Source organism: Larus michahellis, chromosome 5 (genome assembly GCF_964199755.1).
Source record: "Larus michahellis chromosome 5, bLarMic1.1, whole genome shotgun sequence".
Classification (NCBI taxonomy): Eukaryota; Metazoa; Chordata; class Aves; order Charadriiformes; family Laridae; genus Larus; species Larus michahellis.
In genome coordinates, this window is record NC_133900.1 from 37,413,759 (window position 1) to 37,439,608 (window position 25,850).

Below are 25,850 nucleotides of genomic sequence, written 5' to 3' on the forward strand. Positions count from 1 at the left end.
ATTGAATACGAGTATGTTGAAATGGAAAAAGAACGTATTTTCTGGTGCCGTTGTCCCTGGTGGCTTGAGGTCGTGAAGAGCTCTGTCGATGGCGCTTGCACTGCTCCTGCCTTTCGTTACAAACGGCTTTCATAGCCATTAATAACTGGGAGATAGAAGCTGCAAGTTCCTTAATAAAGTTTATTTAATCATAACTATGCTTAGGAAAATACACTTGTAAGGGTTAATATAATGCAATTTAGTTTAACTTTATACTACATTTTGGACAAAAGACTTCTTATACATGTTTTAGGTAAAAACAGGATGTATGATCTGGCTTGTATTACATCTATTACAAACGTAGAAAAGACTGTCATGCACTACAGTAGAGAGAGCATGAAAAAAAATTTACCTTTGGTTTAATTCAGAGAATACAAGTATTGCACTGTAAAAAGCATCAAACATGGTGCAACTAAACATCATAAACATGTTTCCATGCCAGCTCACAAAAGTTTGTTAGCTAGTGTAATTTCAGAGGGGGAAAAACATATGTACACATGAAACAATTCCATTAGCTATTTGGATTCTGTTAATATTGTATGCACGCCACATATCTACACAACTGACATTCAAGAAAACTCTTGAATTTGATTTAATACCTTTCAGCTACATTTAATCTGTTGAAATCCATTAAATCTGTTGAAATCAATGACGTTACCATATCTTAACTGGCCTGTCAGTTGTTAAACATTCTTCCTCTTTAAACGACTAAAGTTCCAGTCTAGATCATCAAAATCCAGAAACAGCAATTCCAACACCATGGATTATTAATGCCTAGCTACCCACTTCGAGATCATTTCTCAGGGCAGTTACTTTGAGCGTATAGCTTCATACAGCAAAAGCCCAAAACATCACGTTGCTCAACCAAGGGCTGGCAGTGTAGGGGTATCGTTGTGCTAATCCTTTCAACCCCCTATCAGAGGTTGAACACTCGTACAGGTATTATTGCCAAGAAACACAAAAAATGCTAGCATTGGCAAAACCAACACAAAATAATTTAAGAATATTGAAAAAGACAAAGAAAACCCAAAACCACGACGCATTGTTTAAAGGGACATACAGCAATGTAAGACCACCGTATGTGGTGGGTTACCTGACCTGCACCCCTCCTCAAACACTCAATATTAGCAATGTCTAACATTTTAGGAACACGTAATGCATCACATCCTTGCTGCTTTACCATAACATACTCCCAAACCTTTGTCTTAACCAAGCAGCAAATTCCAACACAGTTCTGCACCCACATTAGGTATTTCGGGACATTGTTGCTGGGTCTCAGAAAGAAAGAATCAACTTTTCTTCTTCTTAATGTGTTAATAATTTATTTTCAGTTTCTAATGTGGTGGTAAGAAACAGTGCCGAACAGGAGCCGACTGTCGTCTTCAAAGAGGTCTTGTCAGATTGAGCATTGAAACCTTGACCACTTCCCAGAAATGTGCAGCAGAGTGTCGCAGGGAACCACATCTTTGTTTTTATCTCATAGAGAGAGATTTAAAGTCAGTCAACACCGTTACTTTCATTTAGAAACAAACCAGAAAAATTATCAGGCCAGTCCATAAATTTATTTATCCATATAGCTAAAGTCCTTGAAGTCTCTCACAAGATGGCAAAGGCTCTTCGCAAGGATATGAAGGGAGCTATAAAACCTCTACACAGTACTGGAATTCCCAGCATCTGCTTACATCGCTCACAAACGGTGGCAACATTTATATATAAAGGAAACACTATTATGAAGAAAAAAAAATACATCTAAGACTATTACAACTGGTTGTTTAGGAAAACTGTTCAACTAGGTTTATTTTCTTAATGTTTAACATAAATATAGTTGCAACTTGATCTTCAGTTGACAATGATTGTCACAGCCAAGGTAAGGATTGAACACTATCTAAGCAAACAGAAACTCACTATACATTATACAATTTATTTCTGCCACGAGGGATGCCTTCCCTCTCAAATCTTTGGCCTCCTATTACCAATCTCTCCCAAAAGCAGAAGCAATGTAGCATTGTTGCTCTCTATTCATTCAAGGCAGCGGGTTTGTTTGGAGGGCAAGATGATGAGGGGACACGCAGAGAAGAACAGGGTTTATTCCAGAGCTTACATTGAGAGTCTTTGCCATGAAGTGCTCTGACAAATACTGTCCGAGCTCCTCAACTCCACTCTCCAAACGGCACTTGCCTCCCCATTTTCTTCTTTGGAGGTGACAACCAGAGAAGCTGCCCTCGACTGCTGCCACTGAACAGGCGGCTAATAACAGTCAGAAGAGTGCAGAGATGGGACCGGAGGGTTTTGCTTTGTCTCCGCTGGCTTGGACTTTGTTTAGATTTTGCCACTGGTTGGCTACAAGCAGTGCGTATGCAGTCTCTCTGGTGTTTGTGCCAGAAATTAAATCTCGTCAGAATTAAAAACTCCTGGTATGACATGTAGACCTGAGATGATAATCTGATCACTTATGTGTTTCTCTCTGCATGGAAGCAGGATGGTTTTATTAAATTCAACTTGAATGAATAAGGAGCAGGAATTCCTACAGTTTTTAACGCCAGGTTTGTTGCTTACCAGTTGGTGTATTTTTATTTGGGGTTTTTTTGGTGTGGGAGATGTTAGACTTTGATGAACCATACTTCTATCAGTGCTACCATTTTATTTTTTTTAAGATCATGAAGTTGGACTGAAATGAAAAGGAGAGGAAAAAAAGAAATCATCTGGACTTGCAGAATCTGCAGACCATTTCCATTGAGACTGAGTATTTTCCTGTCTGGTGATTCCAAATTATAAATTAGAATTTATTACTCTGTATGTGTATTCAAAATAGCAGAAGTGGCATTTCCATCACAAAAAAATCCTATAAAATAGTGTTTTGAAATTGCATTGGTACCCTTTTGCTCAAGAACAATACAATTTTAAAGCCAGTCAAAAATATATAGCCAAGCACTTCATAATTTTAGCAACTTCATGCACAACTAATAATACCTCAGAAAACAAGAAAAGTCTGCGGTAAAGAGCATCACAGGAAATTGTAGCAGAAAACTGTCCCACGGTAAGCAACAAATCTGAACGTTTCCAAATAAAAAAAAAAAACAACTTACACAAACAAAACCAAACATGCATATATAAAGTGTACACGTACTGCACAAGCGCTATTCCTAAAGGATTAAACTGCATAGGTAAAAATCAAAAACAATGTGCAATATTTTAAGCCCTTAAAGCACAATCAAAAAAAACAACCAGAAATTAAAAATAACAAACTTGCTCCCCCACAACAAAGCCAATTATGTAACATAGTCATTAAGATATTAATCAAGACAGAGGTTCTCCAATCAAAAGTTGGAAGGACTACTCCTAAATTTTGGCTCACCATTCACGCTTAGGGGATCTGAAATGTACGTTCACAATTATAATTATCTTAAACAGTTATGTTCATCACTAGCCAACTTTGATTTGTTTTACAAAGTGCTCTTTTATGTAATAGAAGCTATCTTCCTGGTAGAAAAACCATCAAGTAGTTTAACACTTTGAACATCAAGACATATTGAGAAGAACAAAAAAAAAGGGGGGGGGGGAGGGGAGAAAGGAAGAGGGAAGAGAGTGGAGGAGTTGGCTGCTAGAACAAAAAGCAACTAATGCCAATGGCTCTAATAACATCCAACTTGTGTATTGGTAGCTACAGTCTTGCTCCTAAAAATATATAACATAAGCTAATAGACTAGAAGCTTACACTGACTTTACAGGACACAGCCTCATACACCCTACCTGCCTACTCTAATGCAGAGATCCAATAGTGAATGAGTTCACCATAACACAAAAAGTCAAAAAATATTTTCAACTTAAAAAAAACCAAACCAAACCAAAACAAAAGAACAAACCAATGCAGACACTAAAGCAAACCATGCTTTAAAAAAAAAAAAATCTACAATATCTGTACATAAGCTGTATAAGATCTTACAAAAAAAAGATTCCCCCAAGCCACAGCTATTTCTACTCCTGCCCTTTTGTTGCCTTCTCCAGATAATACACGTTGACTAAGTGGCGATTGAGGTGCTTGCTGTATTCACCTTCCTTTTTAAACGAGCGGTCACAAAAAATGCACACATAGTTCTCCCTGGCCACTGTGGTGTTTGCAGCCCCTTGTGACGTCTTTGGACTTGTTTCCTCTTGTACAGAGCGAGTGCCGTTTAACCCCGAGTCATCACTTCCTTCTGATATGTTGTCACTTATGTCGCTGCCTTCGTGGCTGTGGATGCCCTCGTCCTCCTCCATTTCCTGAGATTCATTCACTGCTGTGTTATCCGGAGATGATAAGGCCAGAGCTACTTTAGGGCTTTGTGTACACCCTTCTGGGGGCGCAGGTGCCGGCACGGCGTCTCCTGTTGGCCCTGTCGCTGGCAGGCACGTCTTAGTCAGGTCCATTGGCTCTGAGTTACTCACAGTTTCTGCCACACAGGTTTCCTCTGGCTCCTTCTCAGGTGCCAGATCTGGTACCACATCCAGGGGCACATCCAAGTTTTTTTCAGAAGACACTGCACGGGAAGATTCCTCGGAGCAAGCGTCTTCCCCTCTGTCCGCCTTTCTCTCCTCCTTTTCACCAACAGTGTCTTCGCTGCCTCCTGCTGCAGCAGGCATTTCTTGTTCCTCTACCTCAGCTTCTGTGTTTGCATCCTGAGCCGGCAGACAAAGCTGCCCTGGGTCTTGTATGCAGCTTCCTTTGGGGTCAGCGCTCTCCCCCTTGACAGCATGGCCACCATCGTTGCTTAATGCTGCTGTATCAGTGGGATCTTGCTCCTTCTGGTCGCTGCTCTCAGCATCAGGCTTCACACATCCATCCTCTTCTGTGACAGGACACTCGTCTGGCATCTCCTCATCCTCGATCTTCTCCTGATCGAGTTTGCTGCTTTTCTTACTGTGCTTATTTTTCAGAGCTTTCTTTTTCCTGTTTTTCTTGAGGCAAGAATTTTGCTTTTTAGGTTCCTCCTCCGGTACATCACTTTTCTGAGCTTCCTGGCAGTCTCTGGGTTTAGTTTCCACTTTCTTTTTCTTTTTCGTTACTGCTGAGGTATCATTTGCAGGCTCTTGTTTTGAGGAAGTTACTTCAGCCTCTGCCTTTCTTTTGATCTTCTTTGTTTTACATGTTTTCTCAGTATTTTTCTCAGTTTTAATATCCACCTCCTTGTTTTCCGAAGCCGATTTCCGACTTCTGGTTGTCACCTGGCCTGCAGAAACATTGCTCGCTGGCTTCTTTTCCTTTGCCAAATTATCTTTTTTCTCCACTTTCACAACTTTCTCAGTTTTCTTTGCAGCTGAATCCCCTTTCGTTTGTTCCTTCTCCGCTTTGTCGTTAATGCTTTCAGAAAAGTCAGCTTCGCTCTTTTTTGTCCGTAGCTTCACCTTTGAAACATCCATGGTGATGTCAGAACAATCGGGATGCCTGGATTTGATGTGATACTGCAGGTTACATTTTTTAGACGCTGCGTAATCACAAACAGGACAGAGGAACTGGCGCGGATTGACGTGGAGCTCAACGTGCTTTTTGAAATTGCTGCGGTCAGCTGTTTTGTAGTCACAGTGCGGGCAAGTCAGAGGCTTCGGCCCATTGTGAACCTGCCTTGCGTGACGAGTTACTTCATGCTGGTTTGAGGCCACATAGCTGCACTGATCACATTTGAATGGCTTCTCACCTAAGGAAGGAAGGGCGGAAGGGAATGATGGTGATTATTAAGCATGGGGGGGTCGGGGAGGGGGCGGAAATCGCTTCCCGCTAATACAGATACAGAAATATGAAACTCAAAAAGAAAAAGAAAAAATTATCCATGCGCCTTTCAAATTAAGTAAAATCAACATAAGAAATCCACGAGCCACAAACACGTTCACAAGACACCAAGAACAAAATACAAAAAAAAAAAAAAAGGAGAGAAGGGGCAAGGGTTGGGAGGAAGGGGATCCAAAACCAAACAAGCAGTAACAACGTCACAGGTTCTGGCTATGCATACATACCGGCAGAGATCTCTCTACAGTAATATTAGCAAATGGAATCCATACCCAACTGGTCCATTGAATGCATTGTAGAAAAATGGAAATGTTAACATGTGATGAATAGCAGTTTCACACAAACGTTTTCAAAAAGTCCAACTTTACAGATTTAGCATACTTCATGTTTGCATTGAAAAGGAAGTGAGGGGGGGAAAAAGCTAGCAAACCCCAAAGCACATTGCTCAGATGATCTTTACCTCTCATAATTCACTTCACTCTTATGGTGTCTCAAACACATGATGCACTGGCTGCAGGTTACTCTTGCCAAGCCAACCAGCTGCAGTCCAAAGCCATCATGTTGCTACTGAAATCTGCATTTACAGTTTTGCAATGACTCTTGCAGAAGTGTTCCCGAAACATTCTGCTTAGTGCATGCTGCTGCAGCAGAAGTAGCTTCCCATTTACACAGCAAAGCAAACAGGAAAAACACTTCTAGTGCAACAACTCAAGTCCAGAAATACTTTGAGAACATCTGTGCATGTGCAAATTCAGCTGAGGAACTTGGGATGCTCCCGAGCTCTGAACCAGCATCTCAAAACTGACCTGCAAAACTAATGCATGCCACTTCCTAAATACATTGAAAATCCACTCCAGCCCCTTCTGCTCATGGTACGATAGTACTTCTCCCATGCCTGCCAATATTCACGCTGCTCCTCTGCAGCACAACTCAGGCGCCCGGTGCAGCCTGCACTGAAAATGAAGTCACTGTGACTGTGGTGTCTGTGTGTTAGCCACACTGCTGATGTGCAACGCCCTCACAAGCTTTATGAAAAGCTGTGCTTCCTCCCTGGGAGAAAGCTTGGGGACACTTCTTTAAGTCTCTAGATGACTTCATGTCTGCCTGCAGCATCTTTTCATTATTTAAAGAAGGGTTAGTTTGATTCCGTATCATCTTCAGACTATCTTCTTTCCTTTTTCCCTTCAGTTCCTGGAGATATTTTGCACAAGTTTAAGCTTGATGTGCTTCACTGGTCATCCTTCTCGCAAGTATGGACTTTTATTGCCTATGCTTCAAGGAACAGTTCCATGTTACATAGACAAGAACAGCCTCTCTCTTACATGCACTTGAACAAGCAGAGTGCTCAGAGGTGGCTGCAATGGGGTAACTCAAAGGTTGTATGTGAAGAGTTTTCTGTTCATCACCACCTTTTAATCCAGGGGTTTTGTTGCACAAGTGGAAAGGACACGTATCAAGATGGCTAACAACACAGCTGCAGTTGTGAAGTAGGTTCTAAACTACTGTGGTTCACTGTCTGACATTTGAAGAAAGCTCCAGCACCGGTTTGCCTTAAAAGGCCAGCCTGTGAACTGCAGGAGTCCAGAAATTGCCACAGAAATGGTTCAGCTGCCGGGGCAATGTGGCAAGACATGCAATAGAAGCTATGAGAGCTATTAATAAAACACCCCTGATAGCAAGAGTCCCATGTGCACTCCCAATTCTGCCAGCACAGCTTGCGCCCTCCCTCCCAGATCTCTAAGGGCCAAGGACAGATCCTACTCCTCACCTCCTTTGGATTGGTGACTTCCTTGTACAGACAAGGGGAGATTTAAGATATTCACGAAATGGTTTCCAAGGCTCAGTACTGACCAAAACATTTGCAAATTCACATTTAGCCCAGAGATTTAGCCAAAAATTGTTTTTGTTTCTGGAACTGGAATATTTCATTCACAATATTCTCAAACCAAGATACTGGCATGTCATTTTAAAGCTGGCTATTTCTAATGGGTCCAACACCCACCCCCCCACCCCCCCCGCCACTACAGTTAAAACTGGTTTCTGGTTTCACTTAAAAGCCTCATCTATTGAAACTGAAAGATTACTGCTCAGGAGACTTTCACTACTGTTTGCTAGGATTAGGAATTCATCTAGGTCTGGTCAATTCAGATTATTAGTAAACCAAAAGCATAGGCTGAGATCAACCTGAGGTCCCCTAGGAGGGTCACAAACGACAACTGTGCTTGTGTTAGCATGCCTATGCTGTTACAACTCCCAGAAATGCTATTAAACCATTCAAAAAGAGATCTGCAAGAGAAAGAGCAGGATATGTCTGTAACACCAGAGCTTATGACCAGTAATGGGAAATAAAGGCTAGCAAAAATTGCTAATTTGGCTTTTAGTGTCACAAGACCGAGTTGCTTGTGAACCCCCTCTGAGTTTGCTCTTTTCTCTGTGTCTGCTTGCCATAAGCAGACACTATTTTGCATCTTTCTGTAATACTAAGCAAAAGCTAAGTTTCCCTCAGAGCCCCTGGATGAGATGAGATCGCAGACATCACAGGGAAGACTCTCAGCTGCTCAACTTTTTTCCAGCTTCATTGATTTGAACTGAGTTATGGCAGCAGACAGAAGGTAAGAATCTGCTCCTGTATCATCACAATGTTGTATTTGCCACTACATTACTAGGACTACTAGAGCAGACCTGTGAACCTCGGAATACATCTCAGAGAGTAAAAGGGAAAGAAAGAGATATATTCCCCTGTTATCACTTTTATTAATGACACTTAGCACTTCCTTAGCAGGTAAAGACAACCTGTTAAATAAGAGTTCAGGGTGTCCTGGATGAGATGACACCTCACGCAGAACTGGGCAGCCTGCAGTAAGTGGCCCTGCTTGAGCAGCGGGGCTGAAACAGATGACCTCCAGGGGTCCCTTCCAACCTCAACCATGCCGTGATTTTGTGAACTACCCCCTTTTCCTGAGTCATGCTGCTGCCGCCCCTTACCAACCTGAGTGGGTGCGCATGTGCCTGGTTAAATGGGTCTTCTGAGAGCTGGAATAAGGACACATAGCACATTGATAGGGTCGCTCTCCTGCAAAAACAAACAGCAAATTAGTTATTGAAACACAGCCGATCCCCAAACTTGGTTACTGAGCCATACATGCGAGGCTGTTGCAGATCCCCGAGCTGTACTTGAGGGCACATTATCTCTCAGCAAAGGGACACAGTGAGAAGCATATACCTGCGCTGGACCAGTGCAATGTGCCATGGCTTATGAACAAGGGTAGTGAAGGGGCAGAATATGAGAGAGGCACATCCTCATGTCCATCCGGGGTCAGACGGTAACCTCAGGCAAAAGGTGATGATGACAGCCACCTTTAGGAAGCCCTAAGCCACCAGAGCCAACTTTCCTACAGTATTTTTTCCCACCACTCAGAGGACGCACAAAAGATACAGACCCTGTAAGAAACCAGGTATGTTCTTGCTTCACTTAACACCTTACCTGAAACCTCCATGTTTAATTTGGATTAAGATGGGGAACAACCATCCATTCAGCATGGACCTGCATTTGCCAGAACACAAGTGCAGATAGAGACAGGGTCTCTAGTTCTAAAGTTTTATTGGCAACCTGAAACTAGCTTGGAGCATGAAAAAGCATGATGCCCTGCTCAGTGAAACTATGCTGCTAGCAAAAGCTCAAGCGTAGCAGCAACATTTATTTTGAAGACCCAAATCCCTCTGCCTGCAGAGTTATTGTTTCTGGAGAACTAATGGAAACTAACCTGTCATAAATTAGGTCTCCACAAGGGACAGTTAGCTTGTGTAACTATCAGTACAATGACACTTGAAAATCCTTTTCAAGTGAAGACAAGCCCCAAATAAAGGCAGTTAGTTTTAGAATTAACGTCTGTTAGGCAGGTCCAGATAAGTACCAGGGATGTTTGCCTCAAACTGCTAGCACAGCTGAGAGGTCTAGGCTGCCTTGTCTCCACTACAAGTTGTAAAAGCACTTTTTAGTCTCAGGTGGATACTCCCAACAGAAGAGGGGAATGAAGCTGGGAAGCGAAAAGTAAGTTACTTGGTTGTAGTATTTATTCAAGTCATAGTCAGAACGACACTACAGCATTGTGCTACATCAGTTGAAGCACACAACCAATGTGCTCTCCAAGTCACTGAGACCTGGACCCCAGCAAAAGCCCTGCATACAGGCTATTTGTTCACTTTCAGAGGCACGGCTCTACCTGCAGCAGCAAAGACCTTCATCTGCCAGTATGTGATGAGAGGCTCCGCTGCAGGCCTTTGCCAAAACAGCAGTAGAAGCAGTCTTTGTAATACAGACTAATCCCACATTTCTTCCTCCCATCAAACATTTAGACTGTCATTCTTGATTAGATCAGCAGTTTAAAGGTAAATTCACCCGAACAACCATACCGTCCCCCTTTCCAGTTAAAACACTCCCCTTTTCCAGTTAAAACACAGTAGGAGATTGGTGCAACACACACAATAAGATTAAGTCATGTACAAGGGAGGGGTAGGCCTTTTGTTAACCATAAAGAAATGGTTTTGTTTTTAAATGACTCCTTACAATCTGCAAATGTGGCCAAAGGTCCTGGAATATTCAGTCATGTCTTCTTCCCATTACCTGAAATTTCATATATTTAAAGTTACCTACAATGTTAGGAATGTGAAAAAGGCTTTCTTCTAGGTATTTTATATAAGGTACAGCAACAAAACACTACTAGATTCAAAGTATGATGAACGCAGCTAGTTTAAAATGTGCTATTGCCATATGTGTTAAATGCCTGGCTACCATTATAAGGGCTGTTTTATAAAATGCTATTCCCCAAAGGATTTTTATTGTAATTTTACAGACTCATTACATGCAAACAAGACACCAAAAAAATCTCTCTCCACAAGACACTTAAAGAATAAGCCCCGACCTAGCAAAACCTTAAGCAGGCACTTAACTCTATGTAAATGAACACACAGACTGATATCAGTGAACGAGTTTAAGACCATCTCTTTATAAAGCTTTTCTTGTAATTCTATTAAAAGTTGTCTGCTTGAAATGAAACTGCTTCCATCAAACGTCCAACACAGTGGCAAGCAAGAAAGATCCCCTATGACAACCAAAATAAATAAATAAAAATGACAGCCCAAAGCTAGGCACTGAACACTGGGACTGCCTGAAGTAGATGTCTTATTTATATAGCCTTGCAGATTATTTTCAATTAGGTTTTCTAGAAATTGCTTCTAACAAGTTAAATAGAAGAAATTGAGAACAATGCTGCACTGTCTTGCATGTAGTATGGTTCCAGGATCAGCAGCGTGGATAGTTGATGGGATAAATCAAGTCAAAACTTGGTCTAACACGTCTAACGAACACAATCGAGTCCAGGTAGGTCTGTCCCTGACACAAAGGTTCCTTTCTGCTCCACCAGCAAAGGAAGGGATGGGCCTGAACATCTCCATCCACCCCCTCCTGGGCAGCAGAGAGGCTCCTCCAGATGTAGCTCTCCCCAAGCTTATGACCATCTGCAGGGTCCTTAGACCACCCCTCTGCCAGAGGTCCCCCACATTTGTCAGCAGCCTGCCACAAAAGCATTGTCATAAACTGCAAGGTTATCTACCAGTACAGGGCATGTTCATGGACACCTGCTTTCCAACACGGATGCAAGCAACAGGCAACCAGATAAACTTCTGCTGGCCTCCCTGCGGTCCCCAAACATGGCGAGGATCAGTATTTCTCCAAACATGCAAGGTACTAGCAGGCAGCCCCCCTTCCCTGCTCCTGGACGTGCGCTCTGGCATTTTTATGTGTCCTTAGGAAGTCGATTCAGTTCACTAACCAGCAGAAAACCAACCTGGGGAAGAGGAAAGGAATATTTTGCTGCCATTTTAGTGAGCTGAATCAACCAGTCCCAGGGCAGGGGGAGAAAACTGAGACTACCTTTCTCCAGCAGCACATTTGATCCTATGAAAACTGCACTCTGTACAGAGTCAGTGTTTCAGAAAGCTGGATGATGTCTCAGACACAGCAGAATCCAATTATCTGCAAGGAGGCATTTCCCACACAGAAAAAAAAATAAGCAGGTGAAGTACAAAAAACAGGAGAGAGAAAAAAGTATCTATCCAAAATTATTTAACCTATTAGCAATCAGTAAACTAAAGAAACAAACAATTCCAACTTCCTTCTTAACATTCTGAACCCATAAAATAGGAAGAAAATGCAGTATGTATGTTTATCCCTCTCATCTTTTTTCCAACAAATATTTTTCTTAAATTTTAAATGAAAACTATAATCTGCAGATATTTTAGTATTATTCGGAGAGTTTTTACTGAATTCAGTGCTGTTATGTTAACAGCCTGCAAATACTTTTGACTACAAAATATCTGTGGGTGTTTTTTCTAGTTTTTTGGGGGGTGGGTTGGTTGGTTGTTTGGGGGTGGGTTTTTTGTGCGGTGTGGTTCTGTTTGTATTTTTTTAAGGCAACTGATTACACATTAATACCAGCAGAAATGTTTAGCCTGGTGTAGAAATATACCTGCCAGTAGCTTATTCATTCTTCTGATACTCTTCCTTTAGACTTAACACTCTCCCCCACAAAAATCAATGTTACTGGAAACAAGGCACATTCCTAAATGAGTCTACTAATATATTTGAAAGATTTTTATCAAGCAAGAACTGGCTAAAAGATCTTAACTTTTAAGTGAGAGCTAGCAATGAAACAACTACCAGGGTGGACTAAGAAATGCTGAAATCGTAATCACTCATTTCAGCTTAATTAAAATAATGAAAAGACATGGCAAACCAAAGAACCAGAAACCTTGATTGCACCACTATTTTTAAAGGAGAAAAGAGGAACTGGACAATACCCTACGTAGTTTAACATGCTTGATTTTTTTAATTTTAATACAGTTCACTGGTAAATTGGTCAAACGCAGCAACAACAGAGCACTTCCTCAGCAAACATCCTTTCATGGTTAGCTCCTGTAAAACTCAACAAGAGCTTTCAGAGATCAGAGGGGGGACCTAATGTCATGTACAAACACAAGCAGGGATGCATTTAAAGTCAAGACAAATGTAAAACAGACCAGCACCACAGCATGGGTTCACATTTGGTCATGAGTCCCCCACATGATTTATTTAGTTTTCTCCTATTATTTTGTCTTTTTTTTTACCTGGTCTCTTTACTGTTATCTCCCACGATACACACAAAGAAAACAAACTGGAGGATAAACCACACCATTTTCCTAACACCTCTCACAATAATCTTTGTTTACTTGTTTAGGAAAAACAATATTTAGACAGGACTGATTTTTAAACTGACGGTATTCTCTAAACAGCAACACGTGGCTATTGTTAAGAGAATATGTCTTAACGTACTAAAAATCCCAGCAGATCCTCCCAACCCCGTCAAAGCAGATCCTGAAGCATGCTGACGAACACAAACTTCTGCACACTTGAGCTCAAGCCCAGCCCCGAGGCGGACCGAGTCCAGCCCTCCCCTTCCAGACAGCTGCAGACAACTCAACTGAAGCCTCCAAACCATTCATGTCACTGCTGTGACAAAACATGACTTCAAAGGAGAAATTCCCCAGTGTTTTGCTCAGCCAGCACAGCCTACAATAAAGGGGAACCGAGTCAGGTCAGCAGAGTAGAAGATGGCTAGCCAGCCTGCCCCCTCCTCAGAAAGCCTTGGCAAGGGGGAAATAAAAGCTTCTGAGAAGCTGCAGGGAAGGTCTGAACTGCCCTCCTGCTTCCACCAAAGGGATCAGGAGGCAAAGCAACTGTACCTCACTGCCCGAAGAGGCAATGTGGCTGCAACCTCCCCTTGCCGGTTTTGGCCTTGGGTTGGAAAGGAGCCTCCAGTTTGGGTACGCTTCAGGAGTCCCCTTGGGAGAGGCTGGTGAGGATCTGATACAACGCAAGGCGCTTCCTAAACCACCTGCAGCCCCAGCTTGCAGGACGGCAGCGACGCCGAAGGTCCTCCAATTCCACTTGGCATAAACCAGAGTAAAAAGGGGCCTCATGCTTTTCCTTGAGGTTACAAACCAAGGTTAGGAGAAGACAGGAAATCAGGCCAAAGACTCCCTCGAGGGCTTCCTATAGGCCAACAGAAGTATGTGGCTACTTCTTGCTACTGCAGTGATGCAGACCTCAGAAAAAATGAGGCCCCTGTATATTAAGAGGAATCAATTCACAAGGAACGCTACTCAACTCTTATTCTGACTTGGTAGATGCTGGAGGGCTCCTTCACATGTGTGTATCAGCTCCCTCTTCTCTGTAATTACCACTTAGTCAAGTTTCATCTCAGTCTGAACATACCATTTTCAAAACTACCTATGGGATTTAGGCACCTTTTGTCAACACGCTTGTTTTGTTTTTACAGTACATCAGGCTTTCGTATTGTAGAGCCTGACAATCATCACAGGCACATTTTGTCATGCCCTCTTCAAAAAATTAGCTTAATATTACGGAACAGGATGCTCTTCATCTCCTTTTGGGCCCCAGATATTGAGATATTTTCTCAGTCCTCTAGGACAGCAGACCAGAGCTCAAACCAAATCCACACTTCCATGAGGCTACAACCTGGTAGCACCGAGACGAGAGAGCGCAGAGCTTTATCAGGGTGGAATGAGCTTTGCAAATAGAAGACTCTTGGCTTGCTTCATTCATCAGTTTCCCAGCATTCTTAGCACACTTAAATCAAAAAAGATGAAAGACTTACCTGTGTGAGTTCGAATATGTTGAATATAATTATTCTTCCTGTCTGAAAAATAGGAGCACTGTGAGCAGGTATACACTTTCCTGGGAAAATGATTTCTTAGGTGTTTCTTCCAGTGATATTCACTGACGGTAGTATAAGTGCATATGGTACACTTGTAGACTCTCTCATTTTCCCCTGCTTTGTTGTGGTGCTTCAAGTGAGCCAGATAGTGATCATATCTGTTAGTGTTATAGCCACAACGATCACAACGGATTGGGCCCTTAGAGAAATCCACCTCTTCTGCGGTGCAAGAATCAGACTCCTTCACCTGGGCTTGCTTTTCTGCATTTTCTTCCACGAAGAATTTCTTAGCACTGTGAACCCTAATATGATGCACAAACTCCTCTTCAGACTCTGCCTCGTACTGGCAAGGCTTACAACGAAACGGCTTGCTCTTCAAGCTCTTACACTTGTCCTCTGTGCTTTCTGGAGTACCCGGTGCTTCCAATGAGACATCTTTGTCCACACTGGGAGTCTTAGGAGGGGGGCAAGAAGCTGCACCTTGGGTTTCCGCACTAGGAACTTCAAGAGAGCTTAATTCCACATTTTCAGGTGCCTCACGGTCGCTCTCCGCAGCCTGGGTATCTTCCATACCCTCTCCATCACTGTCGGAGAAGTTGCTGTCCCCCACTGTTGTCAGTTCTGCCATTTGCCTCTCTTCTCCAACCAGGTAATCACAGCAGTTGCCATTAACTTCTCCTGTCAAGGCCACATTGGCCAACATAATGAGCTGAGGAGCTGCCAGCTCAGCTTTAGAAAGGTCGTGTAAGTCATACATGTCATTGGACAACGCCATACCGATATTCGCACTGCCAGGAAAGAGGCTGTTCCCACCAGACTGTCCCAGCACTTGGGTTGCCATGGCAGCAGTTCTGCTGGAACAGAAAAGGAACACCTGTAAGCACCCAACTTGTGGAACAGCCTCCTCTGTGCTGTCCCAGCAGCCCCCCCAGATCGCACCACAGGATCAAACCCCTTCAGGCGGCAGAAGCCGGGGCGAGAGGCCTCCCTGCTACCAGAAACCAGGCTCGGCCTCGGGGGGCGGACGGGGGTCCCGCTGCCCAAAGGGCTGGTCGGTTTCACCCTACGCGGGGTGCAGGATCCCACCGTGAGAAGGCCGGGCGCGGGGGGCTGTCAGCGGGGTCCCACGTCCCCGGTCCCACCGGGCCCGGGCCGGGCCGCAGCGCTGCCCGCTCCCACGGGGCTGCCGGGACCCACCCGTTCCCGAGACCCGCCATGTCAGGCACCGGGGGCGGCGGCGCCACCGCCCGCCGGTGGGTGCTGAGGCCGCCGGGCCCCGACGAGGGCCCCCGCCCGGCTGCTCGAGGGACCCCGCCGGGCCCAAGGCCGCCAACAAAAGGGGGCGGCTCGGCCCGGCCGCCGCCGCCCCCCCCCCCGCGTCCCGGCGCACATCCGCCGGGGGAGGAGGCCGGGGGAGCCGGGCCGTGCCCCCGCCGCCGCCCGCCCTCCCTCCCTCCCTCCCTGCCAGGCATGCGGCCATTTTCTGCCTGCCCACACAAAGCGGCCCTCCCCGCGCCGCCCCCGGCCCGCCCGCCGCCGCCGCCGTCGCCGGGGGGCCTGGCCGGGCACGGCCGCCCCGCCGCTCCCCCTGCCGCCGGCCCGCGGGGACGGGAGGCGAGGCGAGGGCTCAGCTTCCTCCTCCCCCCCGCGGCGGGCAGGGCAAGGCAGGGCAGGGCAGGGCAGAGCAGAGCAGCGGCCCCAACGCGGGGGCGCGGGGTGGGGGAAGCGGTTCGGTACCGGCAAGGTCACGACGGCCGCGCCCACCCGGTGCCCGACGGCTGGAGGGCGAGCGGCGCCGCGGGCCTCCGCCCGGCCCCGCGGCCTGGGGCTGCGCCCGGCCCGGCCCGGCCCGGCCGGCGGCGGCATCGCCTTCCGGCGGCGACGAGGCCCCGGCGAGCGCCCCCGTCGCCAGCGGCGGCCGCGGCTCCTTAGCCGTGGTGCTGATCCCCCCCCGCGCCGCGGCCCGGCCGGGCCCGGCCGCCCCCGCCCGCCCGCCCGGCCGCAGATCAGCCCTGGACAGCGCCTCTCGCCCGGCCCGGCCCGGCCCGGCCCGACTCCCCCCGCCTTTCCCCGTCCCCCGCCGGGCCCCGCCGCACTCACCGGCGGCGCGGAGCCGCCCGCCCGCGCGACGGCGGCGGCGGCGGTGCGCGGGGCGGTGCGCGCGGGGCCGGGCGCGCGCGAGGCGGGGAGGCGCTGCTGGCGGCGGCGGCGGCGGCGGCGGGGCGGGAGGCGCCGCGCATTCCAGCACACAGCGCGCAGCGGCGGCACCGCCCCGCCCCGCCCCGCCCGCACGGCCCGGGCCCCGCCCGCCCCTCCACCCCCCGGGGAGCGAAACCGGCAGCCCGGGGGCTTGGGGGTTTGTGGCCGCCTTTGTGCCGTTCGGGGCAGGGGGAAGCTCTGTGGGGCTGCCCGTGGCGCCGGCCTCACCGTGCGGCGCCGGGGCGCGGGGCAGGTGGCGGAGCGTGGTCCCCGCCGTGGCCGTAGAATGTACAGCGCCTCCAGGACCCCAGAGCCCCGCAGCGATTCCTCCTGACAGACTCATGGAATCGTTTGGGTTGGAAGAGACCTTTAAGATCACCAAGTCCAACCGCTAACCCAGCACTGCCAACCCACCGCTGAACCGTGTCCCTCAGCACCACATCTGCCCATCTTTTAAATACCTCCCGGGATGGCGACTCCGCCACTTCCCTGGGCAGCCTGTTCCAATGCTTGACAACACTTTTGGTGAAGAAATTTTTCCCAATATCCAATCTAAACCTCCCCTGGCACAACGTGAGGCCATTTCCTCTCATCCTATCGCCTGTTACTTGGGAGAAGAGACCGACCCCCACCTCTCTACACCCTCCTTTCAGGTAGCCGTAGAGAGTGATAAGGTCTCTCCTCAGCCACGTTTTCTCCAGGCTGAACAACCCCAGTTCCCTCAGCCGCTACAAAACTAGGGGAAAAAATACCCAACCAGTTGCCATTGCGGAGCCAGGCCCCGCTCCCTCACTGCGTCAGGTCGCTACAACCGGGAGCGCAGGAGCAGCGGCCAGTCCTGACTGCGTCGGCCATCAATTCCCATTCTATGTGAGGAACCCACAGTCTTCCCAGCAGTTCTTTCTGCTCTTGGTCGCTTGACGTCAATATCTGAAAAGTCACCCTGGGCCTGAAATTCTGCAGGTTGAGCCAATTTGTAAATCGCAAACCTTTGTTTTCAGCGGAAGCTGACTTATTGCCTTAATTAGCCGACATCACTGGGAGGCTGCAAAAAAACCCCTCTCCTTGTTTCATTGGGCCAATGTCAAAGCGAGCTTTGCTGTGCCACCGGGCGCAGAGGCACGTGCTGCAACCCAGGCTGGCACAGCCAAAACTTCTCCGCGACCAGGAAAAGCAAATGGGGTTTTTCCTAGGTACAGAAATAACTGGGGAATTCACACTACCTCGGGAACTGTTGTAAAGATACTTGGTCGTATATTCTGTTGGATATCTAGATGGGGTGTCTACTGAGCATCCCTGATCTGTTCCTGTTTCATCTGTATCGCAATAAGAGTTTCACCTCCTCTGAGCCCAGCTGGTGCCGATGCTCCCGGGCCACATTTCAAGTTGTGGAACATTTTGAAGCTTTTTGCCAGATGGCTGAGGGGTTTTATTTGGCTTTACCTTCCCTGGGTCTTGAAAGCTGTGGTTTTATTCCAACTGTTGTCAGTAGAGGCTGTGATTGAACCAGTCCCCCAAAGGTGTTAAAGCAGGGTAGGGGTGTTGACTTCAAAGCAACTGTACAGTATTTAATTTAATCAAACAGCACAGGTGCTGGAGTACTGGACGGCGGGATGCAGACTGCAGCCCGGTGACTCCTCCAGAGGTGCTCGCATCTGTCTGTCAGAATCCAAGCCCACATTGATGTACTTAAGTTGACATTCAGACAAACACCAAGATTTTGGGACTCGCCCCGAGGTGTGATGGTGAGTAACACCCTTCCCAGCCGGCACATCAGAGGGTTGGTTGGGGTGGCCATGTGGCCACCCTCCTTGCCCATGTGCCTGCCACAGCCACACGCCGTTACTCTTCGGTGTAACACACCGCCACCACCCTGTCAGGAGTCGGCTCTTCACTCAGTTGGCTGGGTTGGGGTTGTTCAGCCTGGAGAAGAGAAGGCGCCGGGGAGACCTTATAGCCCCTTCCAGCACCTAAAGGGGGCCTACAGGAAAGGTGGGGAGGGACTCTTTATCAGGGAGTAGAGCAATAGGACAAGGGGTAACAGTTTTAAACTGAAAGAGGGGAGATTTAGATTAGATATCAGGAAGAAATTATTTACTCTGAGGGTGGTGAGGCACTGGCACAGGTTGTCCAGAGAAGCTGTGGATGCCCCATCCCTGGAAGTGTTCAAGGCCAGGCTGGATGGGGCTTTGAGCAGCCTGGTCTAGTGGGAGGTGTCCCTGCCCATGGCAGGGGGGTTGGAACTAGTTGGTCTTTAAAAGTCCCTTCCAACCCAAACCTTTCTATGATTCTATGATCTATTTTTTCAGTGTCTGATGAAGATCCATGTTGATTTGGTGTTTATGCTGGAGGTTGTGTTTTTTTTTCAGGAAAGTATAAAAGTGGAGTCTTGTACCACTTCAGTGTTTTTTTAACTGTGACGTGCTTCTAGCTTTCGGAAAGCTGAGTAAAACTTAGCAAAGCATGTAAGTAACCTAAGACACTAACTTCCTTTCAATAAGGCTACATTTTTCTAGGTAATTTTAAAGGAGTTTTGATGTTTCCCACCTCTTTAGAAAAATTTTTAAATGCCTTTTACAATTTACATTTCTAGAAGAGTTTCTTCACTGTATAATTATATATTTTTTTAAAGAATCGTTCATTAGCAATTACAGAAATGCCAACAGTGCTTGGAAATCTTCCCAGATGGCCTTACTTCTACTCAGGTATTTCTGTTTTCCAAGTGCATGCTCCTTTCTCCAACCCCCGTATCTGCTTGCCTGCCTTTTTCGTCATCCAGAAGAGGACTCCTGTGAAACAGGTTATGTTATGGATTTATATCTATTTTTATATATACATATGGATTTATATATATTATGTTATGGATTTATTTGAAGGAGGTTGCCCTAAATTCTTAACCTTATGTTCCTTGCCAAATCATCACTCTCTTGCAACCTCCATGTGTCTTTTCTCCTGCTCTGATGATAATTTCCCCCGGTTAGGAGCGGGATGCCTGGACCACAGCCGTGCTCTGGTATTAGCCCAGGCTGCAGCTCTGAGCTGGCAGAGAAACCTGAGTGCACGGGAGGCCGGGCTCACATCCGAGCTTTGCCTTCCCAAAAGGTACAGATGCAACTGGCACAGACCACTTGGCTCCGAAAAATCTAACCCAAACTTCTAGTCCGGCTTCCGTAAGTGGTTTCAACATCGCCATTGCCTACCTCTCTTCCTGAAGAACTCGCCTTATTCGCAGACAGCTCTTTGCTCAATGCTCTCCTTATCCCAGCCCAACACAAAAGATGCCTTCCCTGGTGAAAAGCTCCTTTGAGCTCGAGGTTGAACATTGCCCCTTAGTCAAGCCTGAGCCATTCACAAACCCCCTTAACTCTGGTGGCTGACCCCTCAGATTTATAGGTTAAAACTCAAGTTACACCCCTCCTTAATCGTGCCAGCAGTCAAGTGCTGTTAGTTCTCTAGTGCTTTACAAAAAATCCTACATGTGCACCCCAAGAAACCTTGGCGGCACACGGAAGTGGCTACAGCAATTATTTTGTGGTCGGGATGCTTTCGAGCAGCTTGACTGTAGATAATTCTGCAGTGAATATGTATCCTGAAAGAAATGATCCACATCAAAGCCTGCAATGCCTGCAAAAAAATGCAATAGTAAATAAAAACTTCTGCCAAAACAAGGAACTTGACGTTAATGCTAAGATGGATTGTTTCCATTCTGGATCAGCTGGGGAGCAGGGACTTGAAACTGGGTTTGTAATAGAAAGCATACTTCAATATTAACATCCGTCTGTTATGAAAATAAAGGCGCTGCATTTATAACTGTTAAAGCAATTTACATGACTCGAGGTTCCTAAGGGAACTTAGGTTCTTTCCTCGGTGTATAATTTCACAATTGGATTTGACATAGGTGCCCTTTAAGGTTCGTTCCCTGGAAGTGTTTTTTTTTCCACCGTCTGGTTTTCCTCCTCTGTTTTGTTTTGTTGTTTCTTTTTTTGAGTGACCAAATTGCTTGGGCTTCTCTGAAAGCACCACTATTAATGTTATCTTAATAGTATTTTAAAGTTTATCACTTCAACAGAGATCTCTTTCGCCTTTCAGAAACCAGTCTGACCAGATTTCTCAACTTTTGTACTCTGCAAGTATGCCAATTTGCTCTAACTGTCTACCTTAATGTTGTAAAAATGTGTTTATGGTTCCAGTGTTGTAAAAAACTTCTATATTAATTGCTTCGCTGCCAGGAAAATAGACCCTACAAGCACTTGCTTTAAAAACACAATGTGGGCTCTAATGAACTTCTAAAAGCTATTCAGAGCATCAGAGGATCTACGCCTTTGCAGTATTGTGCTCTGAGAGGACTCTCTTTTGGTGCTAGAGGAGAAAAAGCATTGCTGCCTGGGTTAAAAAAGGTCTCCATTTGTTTTGTTTTGCATCATTTGCTCCTTATAACAAATCTCGTGTTTGAAGGTCAGACCGGGACAAAATTTTAAGCCCTATGCAGCATCACTTGCATTTTAGAAATTCTGGCTTTAATAATTTTGAAAAAGCTTTCAGGATATGCAGGTCTCGTGATGACAGGAACCGAATACATTACTTTTTTCAAATACTAAAATTTTCTGTCTCGTAACTATTCCACTGTGGCATCTCCTCCCTCCTTCCAACATGAAGGTTTCTGCATCTCTGTGGTGATCAGGATCAGGAAAGCAACACCTATTAAAGCAGCCTCTCCAAAGAGCTCTTCTTTGGTCAGCAGTGCCGGTTTATCCCACCTCAAAGGGTCAGTGGAAACGCCACGTTTGCTCTTCTGCTAAAAATGAATGTAATGCAGGGCCAGTTTGTGGGAATACCAGTTTACAGATGGTTATCCAGGCTTAGCTACTTGTTTTTAGCCCTTGCAGAAAAGCACGCAGAACAGATTGCTTTTGTTACGGTTTTGCTACCTGCTTGGATAGCCGTGGGTACTGGGAAGGGCAAACTTCAGCGAAGCCATGATTTCATAAAGTGCAAAATATAATGCTCAGATAAGGCAAAGACGCTTCAGAGAAGTACTTACTGAAAGTAATTTTTCTACTCACAGGGCATTTCTCTACAAGCAATAAGTCAGGCTCAAGATTTCTACCTATTTTTACATAGCCTTTCCAAAACATCTTTTGGCTCCTAACGTACACCTGTTACTGACTGCTGTGGCTGTGATTTTACCGAGCAGTAAATCCAGCGTTCTGGCTGACGCTGCCAGACCTAACCCACCACAGACATCTGACTCAAAGCACCAACCTGGCACAAACGTGTTCCTGTCACGTCCCGTTCATTTTGAGATGCTCTGAACGGTTAATTTTGTGCCATCGGACTTTCCACAGCTCCCATTTACGTGGTTGGGTTTCCAAATGATTTCAGGCCAGGGAAGGGAGAGCCGGTAGGTACCGAGTGCTGCGGAAAACCTGCTCTCGAGTTTGCTGCTGGGTGCCAGGGCTGGGCACACACTGCCTAATCCTCTGCAGCTATTCCTGGCTTCTAAACCAGACATAAAGTTGCCCGAGTAACTGTTTGGAGGGGAGGGCAATGTTGTCCTTGGAGTTATGGTGCCACAGCCAAAACAGAGGTGCAGCTGCAACACATAAAACTCTTTTTAAAAGCCTTTCTCCTACAGGAGCAGAGGAATTTGTGCTGGTGTGACTGGATTTGGAGTGGTACATCTTTTGTCTTGGGTGATGGCAGGGCAGGGAATGGTGCCTGGTGTTTAACAACAGTTCTCTGGGGGAGCAGTTGTTTCTGAAGCAACAGCCCAACTGGCTAATTGACAGCGACAGGGATTATGTGGGGAGGAGAGAGGATGTAACGGGCAATTACTGGGTAAGAGGAAGAATAAGGGAAGAGGAAGGCCCTCTTCAGAAAGAACATGCAGCTGTGCAGTGGTGCTGAGCTGACTACGGGTCCTCTCCCTTGGTTTCCCCTTCATTCCCAGCAGGTCCAACTCCATGCTGCGCGGCTGCTCTCAGTAACTCTCCTGCTGGGAAGAGTCTGGCTTATTCACCTCGGGTTCAGAAATTCTGCCTAACTTTCCTGAACACCTCTGGGTTTGACCCACGATCCTCTCGCTCCTGTTTCTCAGCAGGCGTCCTGTGCCCCCTGGCTTGGAAGTGTTACTCAGCCAAAGGCATTTGGGATGCTCACCCCATCTTTAATTGAGGGCTTTCTTCCTCTGTTCCCTCCATCACTGAGTCGTCGCTGCACCTTCCCCAGCACAGGAGCCGCTGCCTGCTGTCCCCTCTGCCGCAGCCCAAGCTCACTCTCTGACAACCAGGTACTATTCAACCCTGAGTTTGAGACCCTGGAAGAGCTGTACTTTTCCAGTACCGGGGACAAAAGAGGTGAGAGATTGGGCAGTAGTGAGGGGAGGGTACCCTAAATCATGCAGTAAGACTGAAATACATCCAGCGTTAGATGCAGAGATGTAGAAAAGCGTCTTTGTGACTTGCTTCAGTGCACTTCTTTTTTTTTTCCAGAAGACATGAGGATGCAATCTCATTGTAGCAAGTCACTTCACTCCAGCCCAGCTCTCCAGCCTTTGCTGTTTGTACCAGCACAACTATAAGGGGGGGGGGGGGGGAAGGAATGAAAATGTAGCCTAAATAAACATATAAACTATGTGTCCTTTCCACTTCGCCTCCAGTAATTGTTCAGTCAACAGAAACACTGTTTCACCAGCCTGAAATAATCCCTGGGAGTCAGTGAAGTGTATGAGCATTTTCCCGAGCACACTTCCCACACGCTTCCCTGCAGTTTTACAGGCTTTTCCAAATGCTAAACTCTTGGTGATGCCATGGCTTCCAGCTCTGGGAAAGCCACACGGGGCAGGACACCGGGTTACCGGGTGGACAAAGCGCCCAAGGGTGGCTTTTGCCTTTCTGTTCCCAGGGCAAGCTGTGGGGCTGCAGCAGAGTTTGAAGAGAGGTTTCACTCATGCAGCCACACCAGTACAATACTGGCTAATGCCCAGATTTACACGAGGCCTAACATTTCTTTTTAAGTATGGAAAATTCAATGCTCTGTGCAGAGAAAATGTCTTTTCTATTGTCTTTTTTTTTTTTTTTGAATAGGAAGCCAGAAAAAAACAAAAAAAACAAAAAAAACAAGCCCCACACTACCCACATTAGTAGCTCTGGGTAACAGCTGCCACTTCACCAACTGACCAAGATGGGCAGTTCAGCCTCAACCCCCAGGTACTACGAATGTGTCCCTTTTCACTCTTTTTCTTTCAGTATCTCTGCAGCTCATCTCGCACTAACAAAACTCTGCCCACAAGGTAAGAAAGGAACTGGAAAAACCGCATCCCACTCATCCCTGCAGGGTGATCCCTGCCCCAGTCTGGGGGCCCAGGGGGATTGTGCCTTACTGAGGGTGGGGGGTGCAGTGCCCAGTATGATCCGTCTCCTCTCCCAGTCTTGCCTGGGGCCCTCAGGCACTACTGCAGGATAGGAAAATCATGCCAGTCCTGTTAACTCCCCCTTTACCAGCCAGCCCGCTCGGTGACCTCCTCCGGGACAGATGCAGTCGTCATCTGAACTCAGTGGGTGTCAGTAGCATGGTAAGTTGCTAAGGAAAACTAAGCTGAAATAGCTTATTGAAGAAAAATAGCAAAGCAAAATTCAAACTCTGTTTCATGCTAATCAAGGATATTTCTTCTCCCCACAGTTCTCACCTGGCTTATAAAAGTAGGCTGCTATGGCTAGAAGAGGCTCCTGCAACAGCCCTGTCTCAGGTGGAAATGCAGACTCGTGCAGCGAGATTTTATTTGTTATGATCTATGAGATCTTAAGATCTGTCTTGGATAGATTTGGATGTTATATGATTGCTATAATACAGCACACACGCTGTAATCTAGCACAGGCTCCATCTCTTGAAATGCAAATGAAGGATTTAATAATTGGCTTTTTGTTTATTTAAGATGTTCAGTAAAAATGGCACAGTTGCCCAAAATGCTGACCATGCCTTTTCTCCTGACTTCAGCAGGAAATCAGGCCACTTACTGAGATGAAAGGATGTGGCTTTTATTTCATGATCAAAATCTTAACACTAATGTTTCATGTACAAAGTTTCCTGGAAGACAGGTAATAAATAATATTACCTGCCCTCGTGTGGCACTTCGAAAAGTTAACACTTGGTTAGCAGCCTTGTCTGGAAAGTGTGAAGGTGTCTGAATGCAGTAAGGGTAACTTCTTATTCAAATCTGACAGAAATGCTGAATAAAGGGGTGCTATCTATTGTAACCTGATTGTTAAGTTTGGTCTACGTTTAAATCTTCTGCCAAGAATGCGTATTGGGACAGGAATGCAAAATACCTGTGCTCTTCTCTCCTCCCACCGATGCCCACAAAAGCTCTAGTGCAATTACAGGTGTGCTGTTTGCAGAATTTCAGTAAACTGTACTGGGAAAAGTGCTTTTCAGCTGGCGTTACCTTGCTGTACGAGGAGGCCGTGCCAGGAGACTCCTTGTGGCTAAGGATGTAAAAGCTGTCATACTGCCTTGGAGCAAAGCTCCCTCTACCCCAGTACCCTGACTCTGATGGAGGCCATTGACACCTTCTGCTTCTGGAATTCAAGTTCTATGGCTTTTTGAGACAGAAGTCACATAAGGGCTCAGTGGCTGATGTGTTTACCTTCCTGAGAAATGGCCTAATCCTTTCCATCTCATCCTTGGTTTTGGCCTTTACAGCGTGCTGCGGCGAGTTTCATAAACCAGAGGGCCTGGATTTTGAGGTGCACCTATCTCTGAGCTGGCAAGATTGTGAAAATGTATGGTTAGGCCATATATTTGGGAGGAGAGGAAGGGAATGGCAGGGCCAGCTCCACGCAACAGATGAATGTATACAATGTCCTTATAAGCCACACGGAGACTGGGGGATGCAGCTCCTTTAGAGTGTACAGAGCACAAGGACACCCTCCCGTATGTTGACTGGCTTCACCAGAGCATCCTACATCATTTTTCAAAGATCTCTCTTGCTGGCCATTCCTTGCCCTTGCTTCATTTGTCATTCCAGGGCATGAAACATTCCTGTAGCTCAGCTGTCTTTCTGAGCCTCTCCTGACATG

The 25,850-nt window shown here is 46.4% G+C and overlaps 1 protein-coding gene across 3 annotated transcripts; it reads right to left on the bottom strand.

Annotated features, from left to right (window-relative positions):
* Positions 1-1,352: 1,352 nt before the first annotated feature.
* On the bottom strand, positions 1,353-16,778 carry REST (RE1 silencing transcription factor). Of its 3 annotated transcripts, none has more exons than XM_074589616.1 (4): positions 16,675-16,778; positions 14,515-15,425; positions 8,790-8,873; positions 1,353-5,711 (listed from the first exon to the last, which is right to left on the bottom strand). In XM_074589616.1, the coding sequence occupies exons 2-4, from the start codon at positions 15,413-15,415 to the stop codon at positions 4,015-4,017; spliced, it is 2,682 nt and encodes an 893-aa protein (XP_074445717.1). In that variant the 5' UTR covers positions 15,416-15,425; positions 16,675-16,778; the 3' UTR covers positions 1,353-4,014. The 3 variants fall into 3 exon arrangements, with proteins under 3 accessions (XP_074445717.1, XP_074445718.1, XP_074445716.1); XM_074589617.1 differs by having other exon boundaries at positions 14,515-15,428; positions 16,675-16,776; XM_074589615.1 differs by lacking the exon at positions 16,675-16,778 and adding an exon at positions 15,772-15,787.
* Positions 16,779-25,850: the final 9,072 nt, after the last annotated feature.

Bases quoted from the DNA above. Each gene is read 5' to 3' on its own strand.
- REST (XM_074589616.1), bottom strand. From the start codon at position 15,415: ATGGCAACCCAAGTGCTGGGACAGTCTGGTGGGAACAGCCTCTTTCCT. The intron at 8,874-14,514 runs GTAAGTCTTTCA...TTGTTTTTGCAG, and splicing joins ACATATTCGAACTCACACAG to GAGAGCGACCCTATCAATGT. The intron at 5,712-8,789 runs GTTGGTAAGGGG...TTCCTTCCTTAG, and splicing joins GCACATGCGCACCCACTCAG to GTGAGAAGCCATTCAAATGT.